The sequence below is a fragment of the Elgaria multicarinata genome, chromosome 1 (assembly GCF_023053635.1).
Source record: "Elgaria multicarinata webbii isolate HBS135686 ecotype San Diego chromosome 1, rElgMul1.1.pri, whole genome shotgun sequence".
NCBI classification, from domain to species: domain Eukaryota; kingdom Metazoa; phylum Chordata; class Lepidosauria; order Squamata; family Anguidae; genus Elgaria; species Elgaria multicarinata.
The window spans coordinates 48,440,580-48,452,940 of record NC_086171.1 but is presented as its reverse complement, the minus strand read 5'-3'; the positions used below and the strand labels follow the sequence as shown (position 1 = coordinate 48,452,940).

The following is a 12,361-nucleotide window of genomic DNA, read 5'->3' as shown; positions in this document are numbered from 1 at the left end:
AGAATTAGTGACTATCATAATTACAACTGATGATATAACATAGTTCTGTTATTCGGAATTGACATTTTTGGCTTAGTTCAGATGATTTTCCAAACCATGATTTGGAGAATCAAAGATGCCTGGCATCCCTATTCTCTCCTGTTTGCCTTGACATCTGAACTAGACAACTAATGATATGTTCCAAGCAATTCTTTAAAACCATGATTTGAAAAAGATGGTTTGGAAATTACAGCCTTGTATTTAAGCACTTGCCTGTCACCACAGGCAAACAGGAACTGCATACAGGCATTGAATGCCATACAGGCAAATGAGTGGACTGGTGCAGGAGGATGGAGTGCTCTATCCCTCCTGTGCAACCAGCATAGAAACTAAGTGGACTGTTAGAGGATGGAAGGCCTGGCCTCCGCTCTCAGCATAGAAATACAATTCCCTATCCCTTCTTCACCAGCTCTCAGCAGGCAAGTAGCCAGGGGAGCCTTTTTAAAAGAAATAAGGCTGGGTTAGCATGAACTCTAGTTGCCTGATTTGAATACCACAGCAAGTTATGGCTTGAGGAAACCAAGAAATAGAGAAGGGTTTTAATGCACAAGAGGAGAGGAGGAAGTTCGCATGTGCACAGCATATCCTCAATCCTCCAAACCATGGTTTGCTGGATTGGAAAATGTTTAACATACTAGAGATGCAACAAGAGTAGAATATGGAGTCTATTATATCAGAACTTAAAACAACCACAGATTGTAGGCTTTCTGTTATTAAGTGAAGTAATATGAGCAGTTTGGTCCAAATTGAAAAACAAATCATTAAATGTAATCCACCACAGGAAAATTCAAATGAAAACAAGAACTATTCATTTTACAGCTATAAAAACATTCCTGGAAAGTAGAAGAGTAATTCAGTTTTCTACTGGACATTATACTGGTCACAATAACTGTATGTGCAAGTAATTCCTCCATTTTATTTATTTACTATCTATCAAGAAAACATACGTTATTAACCCTGTTGTACTACTGTTCCAAACATTTTCTCTCAACCAAGTTAACATACAATGGAGCTACTGCATTATTCAAATACAAAATACGAAAAATATATAGTATCTACATTTATAAAGCGTTTAACCTATTTAACAGTTTGCAAACATGGAAGTAATATAGTATTCTTGAATAATACCTTGTTGAAAAGTACAAGCTGCTGACACCGTAGGTCCAGGAGTCCTTCCAGCACCAGGCTTTCTTCCCCTCTGACCTGAATTATGACCTGCCGACTTCTTCCCTTTGCTCTCTGAACCTCTGGCCTCTGAAACATCTTTGCCACTTGAAGCATGTGCAGAGACTTCCTGGAAATTTGCATTTGTAAAGCGAGCCGCAGTATCTTCCAGCCTCTTCAATGAGCCTGTCATAGAGTTGTTGGTAGTGCTTGTGTAAGTCTAACAGTATTGAATTGAGAAAGAGGAAGTAGAGAGAGACAGTTAGACCACAAACTAACTGTACTCCAAAAGAGTACATCTATATTTCAATTCAGAAACACAGAAGTCCTAACATTTTTAAAACATGTAAGAAAAGCCAAGCCTAATTCTATATTTGTAAAAAGTTAAAGTTGCCACTCTAGTGAATTAAACACTTCAGATGTTTTTTTTTAATTTAAACTAATAGGGAAGTATAAAGAACAAAACACATTTACTAATGCATCAACAAGTTACCAGCTGTCAGTTTTGCAAGCATCAGATTGCAGCAATTAGCGGAAGTGCACATTCTAACATATCCTTACATTTAATCAAGAGATTTCTATTTAATAAATCCTAATGCTGTCTGTCAGCAATTTCTCCAAACACTAGTTCTTGCTGAAATGTATGCTTTGAAACATGCAACAGGTTAGCATACTGGGTTAGACCTTATTACTTTAAATCTGCAAATATGAGCATATACAATATTTTATTATTATTATTATTTATTATTTATTACATTTATATACCACCCTATAGCCAAAGCTCTCTGGGCGGTTTACAAAGATTAAAAGACTGAACTTTAAAAATCAATATACAAAATTTAAAACCATAAAACCAGCTAATATTTAAAACAATTTTTAAACTCTCAGCCAGGCCAAAGAGAGTTCTAGAGTCAGTTAAAACTCAATATATGCTGTTAATGCCTGAGAGTAAAGAAAAGTCTTGACCTGGCGCCGAAAAGATAACAACGTTGGTGCCAGGCGGGCCTCATCGGAGAAATCGTTCCATAATTGGGGGGGCACCACAGAGAAGGCCCTCAACTTTATTGTTGTCCTCTGAGCTTCCCTCAGAGTAGGCACCCAGAGGAGGACCTTAGATGTTGAGTGTAGTGTACACGTAGGTTTGTGTCGGGAAAGGCATTCTGTCAGGTATTGTGGCCCCAAGCCGTGTAAGGCTTTATAGGTTAAAACCAGCACCTTGAATCAGGCTCGGAAACGTACAGGCAGACAACGCAAGCAGGCCAGAGCCGGTCTTATATATTCAAACCTTCTGGTCCCTGTTACCAATCTGGCCACTGCATTTTCCACAAGGTAGTTCACGTAACTAAAACGAGCCATTTTAATTAAAGTTAACACTGCTATTTTAGAACATTTATGCTGCAATATAGATTTACTGCAAAGATTAAAATTGCCTTTTAGGAGAGGAACTCCGGGAACTGTGACCAGGAGAAAAGTTGGGGAAGGAAACTACACTCACAATGTTTAATATGGTTAACATTGGCTAGATTGTACTCCTGCTATTTCTAGAACTAAATTATTATGGTTTTTTTGTAAGATACCTTGAGGCCTGTTTGGGAATGCTTTATATAATACAGCAGCAGCAGCAAAAATGTCTACATCTCTAATAGGGCAGAAACAACAACAACAAAAACAACCTGTAGTGTATAAATGAAATACAAAGGCCTTTATGAATTTAAATTCATTTCAAGAAGTCCAGTAGAGTTGTATTTCACAAAGCTCCAACAAACATTTTAGCCACTTAAAACAGATAATGTATCAATTAATTTGATAAAATCTACGGATTATATTAAAATGCTGCTTAAACATGAAGAGCAAACACTTTACTTTCTCTAATTTACTTACAAAATCAGATAAAACAGTGAATGTGTGACATTACTGAATATTTTTTGAATTATATTCTTAAACATGCAAGCACAATACTGTTATGCTCCACTCAAAGTTACTGCATTTAACAAATATTTCCTTGGTTTTTCAGACTGGAATTAGAAATATGCAGCTGGAACAAAATTATGAGTTTTGTTCAATTCACCACAGGCACAAGCCCACACAGGGTTCCCCAAATAAAATCACCTCCACATAAAATCTTCATCCCACCCACCCCTGGTGTTATAGTCATAGAATCATAGAATAGTAGAGTTGGAAGGGGCCTATAAGGCCATCGAGTCCAACCCCCTGCTCAATGCAGGAATTAAAAGTGAGTGCAGATGGCAGTGAAGCAGGCAAAGGGGAGAGGGTGGTTTCCTCATGAGCACTGGGGGCACAGAGGGAGGCTGCTGACCGGGTTTGGAGGGTCACAGGGGTAAAAAAAAAAGCCATCGTGGCTTCTCCCCCCACCACACACACACACGACTGTAATTTGCGTTGTCTAAACCTGGTGCGTGGCAGGAGTAACTTCATACCCACCCTACAACCCATGACTTGTTGATTGACACAGCAAATTATGAGGGGTGCACAGTATGGGCGGGGATGGGGGAAGCCACAATGGCATCTTTTATCCTTTCTATTGCTTTTTTAAAAAATTCTACTTCTGCAAACTTCTAGTGCTATTTTTACTACATATGCATTGACACACCCACCCATGACTTTGGAAAACAAATTTCCCACATTTACTGGAAACATAACAAAACCCCAAGAAGAAATGTAAAAGTGAAAAATCCTGATATAACATATTCAATATAATTCAAAAACTGATTAATGTTTACTGTGTACCTTAGGAACACAAGCATTATCCATGTTGGGCAGGTCATTTAAAAAACTCCCCAGCCCACTTTTCAAGCATTTTCCTTTTGGGTTGGTCTGGTCTTAAAGCTCTCCATCAAATTCACATCTGATATGAATGACCTAGTGCAGGTCATGAGTCATGAAAAGTGCATTGGCTCATTGACATATCAGTTGGGGGAGGAAACTAAGCAGGGCACTTAAATTAAAATACAATATGAACTCTTACCTAAAAATGGTAAGATTAGCTTTGGTAAAGTTTTCCTGAAGGTTGCTTACAAAAAATGCATATTATTCTACAAATATACTCAATATTGTTGAATTTTAAGTATTCTGCCCACTCTATAGATGAGTTACGAGAAAATTAAGAAACATTTATAATCAATTTTGATAAACTGAAGCAGGGAATTGTTATTATGTAGCATAATTTCAAATAACATGCTATGCTGAAAGACTAAACTAATTTAAGCCATCAACATCTGTGGTCAATGCTTCTTTCAAACTTCAGCTACTTTGCTAGCTATGTCATCTCCTTGGCAAATATCATCCAACCACTCTTATACTGTTGGTAATTTAAAGGCTAGACTATTGCAATGTACTTGACATGGGGTTATCCTTGAAGATTATTTGGAAGTTTCAACCGTTTCAAAATGCAACAGGCTAGCTTTTGACCAGGACTAGCCAGTTGTACATACCACACTAGCATTTAAAAGAACTTTACTGGTTGTCAGCTTACACACACAATTCAACATGTTTGTTCTAACATCTATATAGTCCTAAATATCTATGGCCAGGTTCTGTCAGTGACTGCCTTCTCTCATATGAGCCACCATCACCACATGTTTCTATCACCTTCTAAATTTCTGCTCCAAGTGCATCTGCCATTAAAAACTAGGCTGGCAACTACAAATGACAGGGAAATTTCTGAGTAAAACCTCATGTCCCTGTAAAATGTCTATATCAAACATACTGTGAGATTTGTACTGACTATAGTCCAGTATTTATCTTCTTGCATGCTTGCTCCAGCAGTAAATGATCCAGCAGTTTGCTTTTTTTACTAGGCTACTAATTGCCACTTCTATTGAGCTATATCATAAGCTAAGTATCTACCATCCATAAAGCTTGTTTTATTTATTTCTTTTACTACCTGCAGTGCCAAATACCAAACACTACATTTGAATTTTTAGTTGCTGCTGTTACAGCACTACTTATTAAAGGGAAACCACTAAAATTGGAAACCATCAACTGTATGTTTGCCAAAAGAAAATAGTGGCATTTTAGAAAGCCATTATCAAGGTACTTGTAAAACAGTGGAAATTTTTAGAGGCTCTGAACTGGCAATTACCGCTCTAGAAACACATTTTAACCAAAAGGTAGGAAGAAATGCAGAATATATATGACCATGTAAGTACATCTACTTTTGAACAATGGAATCCCATCTACATAAATTATAGTATCTTTTATTTCAGTTCAATAAGAAAGAATATTGGAGCTTACTGCCATGACATAATAAATGCTAGCATTTATTTATTTATTAAGACAAAACCATAAAGACAAATACTAGTGATTAAGATAGTCAGGTGTCTGCATTAAAGACAAAGTTGATGAAAAATGTGTATGAACAACACGTTTTTATCCATTTTCTCTACACCAGATTAAGAGAAACATTTGAACCTGCCTGACAGAAATTATTAGAATAGGAAACACATATATGGGACCTTTTATTACACTTCTGCTAACAGAAAGCTCTGGCGTGGGCTGGTCCATGAAGTCACGAAGAGTCGGAAACGAATGAACGAATAAACAACAACAACAACATATTCTTCCAACAACATACCATAACCTTGAAAACAGTGTCTCTATAACCATGAGGTTTAGAAACATTTCTTGAAATGAAAACAGACATTTTTAAGGTAATTTACATAACCACACAAGCTACATAAAAGAATTTCGTGATGGGAGCCACATATGACCTCTGAGTTACCATAACTGTTTTAAGTTTGTTTTCTGTCAAACTTCCTCTAACAGGCTGTGTTAGAGGAATATAAAATGTCTGCTTTATAATGGGTGCTTCCAGGAAAGGCTTTTATCGCCCTGCCTCATTCACAAATTTTTAGGGAGGGTCCAGACGACATCTTCCACGAATAATAATAATAATAATAAATTATTCTTACCCGCCTCTCCACTTGGATCGAGGCAGGGAACAACAATGAATATAAAACACATTAAAAACTGATTAAAAGCATAGCATGCATGATTAAAACATCTTTATAACTAACCCTCTCGTGTTTTCCCATCCCTTCTTACATCTTTTCTCTTACTCCTGGAAAATTGTTAAGGAGAAGAAGACAGAATAGCTGCACAGTGCCTTTTGATTAGTAGCACTACAAGCACCCATAATCTCTTGATATTTCCATATGCATACAAGTCAGATAAAATGCAAAACTACAATTCACAGGTGGGAGAAATGAACACATCTTATCATGCAACACTATGCTTAAATGCCAAGGTTGCTACTGATTATTTCACAAATGTTTCCATTTGGAAAAGTCTCATTTTGGGGGATTCTCATTTGCAAAAAGCTCACCAGTTTATGGAAACAATGAAATTACACATTTGTTGTAGCAGATAGGGGGGAAAGCTAATCAACAGCCTGATACTGGCCCTAGTGGATAAAATGTTTACTGAGCTTGTATGGCTTCGAAGACAAAGGTTACCTAATACACTAAGAACTGGAACTCTGCAGCATCAAAGCTAATGGCCTGATACAGATACAATGAACTTAGTCCAATAAACCATGGCTTTTGGCATGAACGAGTAGTCCTCTGCCTCTGCACTCCCTCCTCCCCTCTCCTTCTCTTGCATGATGTAAGGAGGGCTTTCCCTTGCATCTGTACTGGGAAACTGTAGTTTAGCCTCTGACTACAAACCCGAATCAGATCCTGATTCTAGTTTGTTTTTTGTTTTCACATTTGTTTATAATTTCTTTTATATTAATAAATTATGATTGTATTACATTACTATTTTTATTGCAGTAAGCTGTAGAGTACTTTTGTGGACAGTTAGAGTAAAAATCAATAATAATAATAATAATAATAATAATAATAATAATAATAATAATAATAATAATAATTTAAAAATCCAAATTTTTGTAACACATTGTGTACTTTTTATTTATTACACCATACATATCTAAGACGGCAAATGCTTTATCAAAAGCACTGTTAACCATAAACAGGGCTTCTCTGTAATAAGTAGTTTGGCACCAGAAGAAATCATCACTCCATAAAACAAACATCAAGAATACAAACGTCATTCCAACGTAAGATGTAGGAAAAGCTCACTTACTTTCTCTGTAGTTACAGTGAGAGAAGGAACCAAAGATGGAGAGGAATCTGATTGCTTCTTGTGTTTTTGTTTATGTTTATCTTTTTCTTTATATTTCTTAAAAAAATGAAAGCAAAATAAAATGCAACATCAGATTTATCATCAACAGCAACTGATTTTTTTGCCATTTAAATATGTTAACATGAATTGCTGCTATAATGTTAACTGAGTGTTTATGATATATAGAAAGCAATGAGCATTTTATTTGGTGTAACACTCACATGAAGCAGCACTGTTAATAAAGGAGGTAAAATTGTTTTAATGTTGGCAATTTCTCCCAAAAACTTAATTTTGTATAATATCATAAAACAAACGTCAACACTATTTTTGCTGGCATATTGGACGTCTATTATTTGTGGTTACCACCAGCCCCTCCCATCCCTAACTCCTCTGGCATGCTCAGAGGAGAAACAGGGTCTTGTTCTACCTCCTTCAGAGGTAGAACCCAAGGTAGAACCCAATCTCTACTGCAGGTTTTATGTGGCAGGCTGCCCCTTGAGTAACACAAACACTAAACTCCTCCTCTGTTGCCTTCCTTGCCACCCTCTCTTGTCAGCACAGGAGTTTTTGCAAAAAGGGTGGGTGAGGGAAACTGCCACCACTTGGTTTCCTGCCTTGTCAAGAGTGAGTGAGGAGGAAGGTGAAGAAGGCATCATAGGAGCTTGGTTGCTCTTCCATCTCCATTCTTGTCTGTTCATGCCTGGAAAATGTGCCAGGGCAAACAGGTGGAGCAGCAGAGCCAATCAGAGATTAGGAGAAGACCCCTGTCTCTGGTTCTTTATCAGTAACCAAACCACTCTTCCCCTTCACCCCATAGCAGGTGGTTCTTCCTTCTTCAGGAGAAACTGCGTGGGCCCTGAAAGGAATACCAGCATCCTTCACGTGCTGCCACTGAGCTTTCTCTTCCTGCCAGGCAGCCATCACCAGGAATAGGTGTGATGGTGGATGGGTTGTGGGAAATATGGCTGGGTGACATTATTCAGAGTAAAGGCAGAGGGAGAAAAAGAATGGTCTCGTTTGAGGGATTATGTTTGGAGGTACTAAATACTGAGAGAATTCTACTCCCGTATTTTAAGTGACTGGGAAACAGGAGGGAACTGCAGGACACACTAGAATAGGAATGAGATGAAACACAAGAACTGCTACAGCTCATGCTTTGGAAGACCAGGGAAGGGTTAAGGTAACAGCTTTTCAATTTGGAAAATGTCAGTAAGGGGAGATTTGGAAAGAGTTAATCGTTTCTTTCTCAGAGAGAGGGAGAAATTGCTGACAATAAAGTTTTTTGTTGACATAGTTGATTGTTGATTGGATGGACAATATGATTATAAAGGAAGACCATGGTCACTACAGCTGCAGTTGTGCAGTACAATCCTATGCATTTACACTTGGAAGAAGTCTCTCTGTGTACAGTGGCACTTATTCCCAAGTTAGTATGCATAGGGTTGCAGCCTTAATTTCTTTGAGGGAAGGGGGGCTTACTGATGCCGTAAAACTTATTTTTGTTGTATTCTTCTTCCTTGGGAAATATGCCTTCAGTACATTATTTTTCTACTGAAAATTTTATTGTATTCCCATGCAAATTTAATTGACTGAAGTCTGTCTACTGACAGTACAATCCTATGCATATCTATTCAGAAGTAAGTCCATTCCAATCAGTGGGACATACTTCCAGGTAAGTGTATATAGAAATGCAGACTTAATTGAGGAAAATTTCTTTAAATGGAGTTGGCATTCCCTCACCCCCAAAATCGTTGACAACTACCGTATTTCTTCGATTGTAAGACGCACACTAATTTCAGTACCACCAACAGGGAAAAAAACCCCTAAGACACACCTGCGATTCTAAGACACACCCCATTTTTAGAGATGTTTATATGGGGGAAAAAGTGTGTCTTAGAATTGAAGAAATAGGGTAACTGCCAGTGCAGACACAATGAACAAGCAGTACTTTCTTAACCACAGTGAAGAGAATCTTTCCCTCCAGCCTCTCTCCTTTCTTTTCTCTAGTGGGGATTTCCATTGCCCCTCCCCACCCACTTTAACCTTGGTTGAATGTTACATCAGAACTTATATTAACACTAACCAGTTTCCTTAACTAGGATCTGCACATCAGCATCAAATTTGATTCAAGTTGGAACAAACTCCAATACTAATGCATTGCATGGTTCACTACGTTGTAAATTATTGCCAATTATTTTTAAGTAAATGTCCAGGTCTATGTTACACTACCCTTGGAGTAGTGTACACACTACCCTTGGAGTAAGCACTATTGAACTGAATAGGATTTATTTCTGAGTAGACACGCATAGGACTGCACTGTTAAAAGTATTTGAATTTTACTATATAATTTAATACTGAAGAAAGATTGTACTTCTCCTATCTGCAATACATTTGTTTGACATTTGTTTGCACTGTTAAATGTACATGAATTCTACTATATAATTTAATACTGAAGAAAGATTGTATTTCCCCTATCGGAAATACATTTCTATATACGCTTTACGCAGGCAACAGTTATTCAAATATTAAGGACAGAGCAAAGTTACAGTAACTAATTCAATAACAGAATTGGAACGGGTCTTAAACATTCATCTAGTCCAACCGCTGCTGCAAGAAATAAAAATATTCATTCTTCAAGTTCATATGTGTAGGATGCAATCTATCCATAATGCATACAGAAGAGTTGTCTCTGATTGATAGAATTAAATATTTGGACCAAATTATTAATTGGATGCACTTTAATATAATCAGAATAATTAGTTCTAAAAGTACACTGCAGTTAGGCAGGGAGTTTATTTTCAAATTGCATTTGCTAGATAGCCTTTCTTTCTCCTGAGAAAATGATACATGTAAAACTACAAGAAAACAGTACAAATGCCTAGCTGAATGATGAGGTACAAAGTACACAATGGATTGCACAACTGTTTTCAAGATAAGAACATTAACAGCAAGAAACAGATCAAGATCAAGGGAATAGTGCATATTAAAAGATCCAAGATTACAACTACACAATCTCAGTCAAGTACACAAAAATATGGACGAATATGCTTTAAAGTTGAATGAATGAATTCTCAAACCTATTTACATTTTAGCAAAGAGAAATGTGTAAAGGTTGGCAATCATGTTGCTACAGTCTATATGCATAATTTAGTTTATTTAAAAGTGAATTAAATGCACTCAGTGCTGCATATATTTGGCTGACACTATACATTTACATAACCTACATACTCTTCTCAACGTTTCAAAAAATGTCACCTAGACTGACTTCCAAAACTAACAGTGCAAGAGCAAACAAAATTCTTAAAAAGCTCAAAACAAAAAGAAAGGAAAGGAAAGCAGAGGACAGAAACAAGAGGGAGGGCACGTTGAGCTGGTTCACTTGCAATGCCAGATCATGGTTTGGCACTACTAGAATAAACCCAGTGCTCAGGCACTACTCATTCTTTATTTCCTGGTTTGATCTATCCATCTAACATCCAAACTGGCAAATCAAGAATACAATCCTAATTAAAGTGGAGTGCATAAGGAACGGATAGACGAGGGCACGTGCATAAGCACAGGGCTCATTCCCATAGCTCCAAACCATTGTTTGGCATTACATGTCAACAGAGTGCATATATCATTGCATAGGGTAATAGAATGACAAAAGGAACCCAAAATTAATTAATCAGATCTGTTTTGATCAATGTATATGTGATTCTAAGAATTTATATTCAATATCAGCTGTAGTGCTCATGAATTAAAACTACATCAAAGTTAATTTCATAAACATTACTGGGGGTGGAGGAAGGAATGTTCACCTGTTCAGTTACATTTTATGATTGCCCATACAATGATTCCAAAGTCCACGTTAATGTAATACCTTTATTAAGCCAATCCAAAGATCACAGAAATATGCAAGCTTTCAAGACCTCCAGATCTGAATATCTTAAAGCTTGCACATTTTTGGTGATCTTTTGGTTGTCTTAAAAAAAGTTATTACATTAATATGGATTTTGGCATTTTTCTTATCGCCAACACAGCTACCTTTGCTTTTTGCATGACTCACACAATGATTGAAGAGCAGCACATGAGAAGCATAAATTGCTACCATAGATCTTTGTCAATTTTAGCAACTAATACTGAAAGCATCCTGGGGGACTCGGAGCACTGCTTTGCAACTAAAGAGAAAAGATTGCTCCAGACTTCCACTAACACTTTAAACTTAAAGAAGGCCAAGGTTTAGATGCCTAAAAACTTTGCACAGGTAAAGACAATCTATAAATGAGATGGTCCGATATTTGCAATAGCAACTTTTCATAATTCCATTCTTAACTGTTTCTTTATGTACTCTGTATTACACAAACCTCAACTAAATAAGATAAATTCCAGCTGCAAATTAACCAGAGAATCACTTTATGGCATACTCTCAATGTAAAGGAGATTGTAATCTCTTTTCTTTTTCTTAAAAATGAACAGAATACTAACTCCAATTATGGTAATTGTAGAAGATAGCAAGTAAACCCAGATATGCCTGATTTCAAAAATAAAACATTCATACGAGTGACACAACAATCATAACTTCCCATATTATGAATCTTTACAGACTACTCCATGATAAATAAGTAACTTCTCTATTAAATTATCCTGCTTGTATACAAGTTCATAGCATGAGAAATTTCAAAACAAATTGCCTTTCTCTTGAGGGGAGAGAACTGTTGCAGGTTTGGTTTAAACATCATGCTCAATGATTATCAAACCATGATTTGATTGGGAGCATATCCTAGGTTTGTGTGCTTCTCTCTCCCTTCTCTTCCTGCCCATGCAAATTTCTCCTCCTTTGCTGATAAATAATAACTATGGCTTACCATTGATACCTAAACCAGTATAGCTACCACTAACCATTGTTTGTCCTCAAACCAAAGATTAAAACTAGATTCCAGTTTCAATTTCTTAGTTTTCTCATTTGAGAGCAAACTATGATTAAAAGTAACTATAGTCATTCAGATTTAAATATCACAGTTACTGTTAATAC

General features: G+C 36.8%; 1 protein-coding gene across 4 annotated transcripts in view; it reads right to left on the bottom strand.

Annotated features, from left to right (window-relative positions):
* The window catches only part of MLLT10 (MLLT10 histone lysine methyltransferase DOT1L cofactor), a 133,150-nt gene that overhangs the window by 64,367 nt on the left and 56,422 nt on the right, over positions 1-12,361 (bottom strand). For all 4 annotated transcript variants that reach the window (XM_063127683.1, XM_063127677.1, XM_063127689.1 and 1 more), the window contains 2 exons: positions 7,309-7,404; positions 1,168-1,423 (listed from right to left, as the gene is read on the bottom strand). In XM_063127683.1, coding sequence (XP_062983753.1) covers positions 1,168-1,423; positions 7,309-7,404 — 352 coding nt within the window. The remainder of the gene's footprint in view (positions 1-1,167; positions 1,424-7,308; positions 7,405-12,361) is intronic.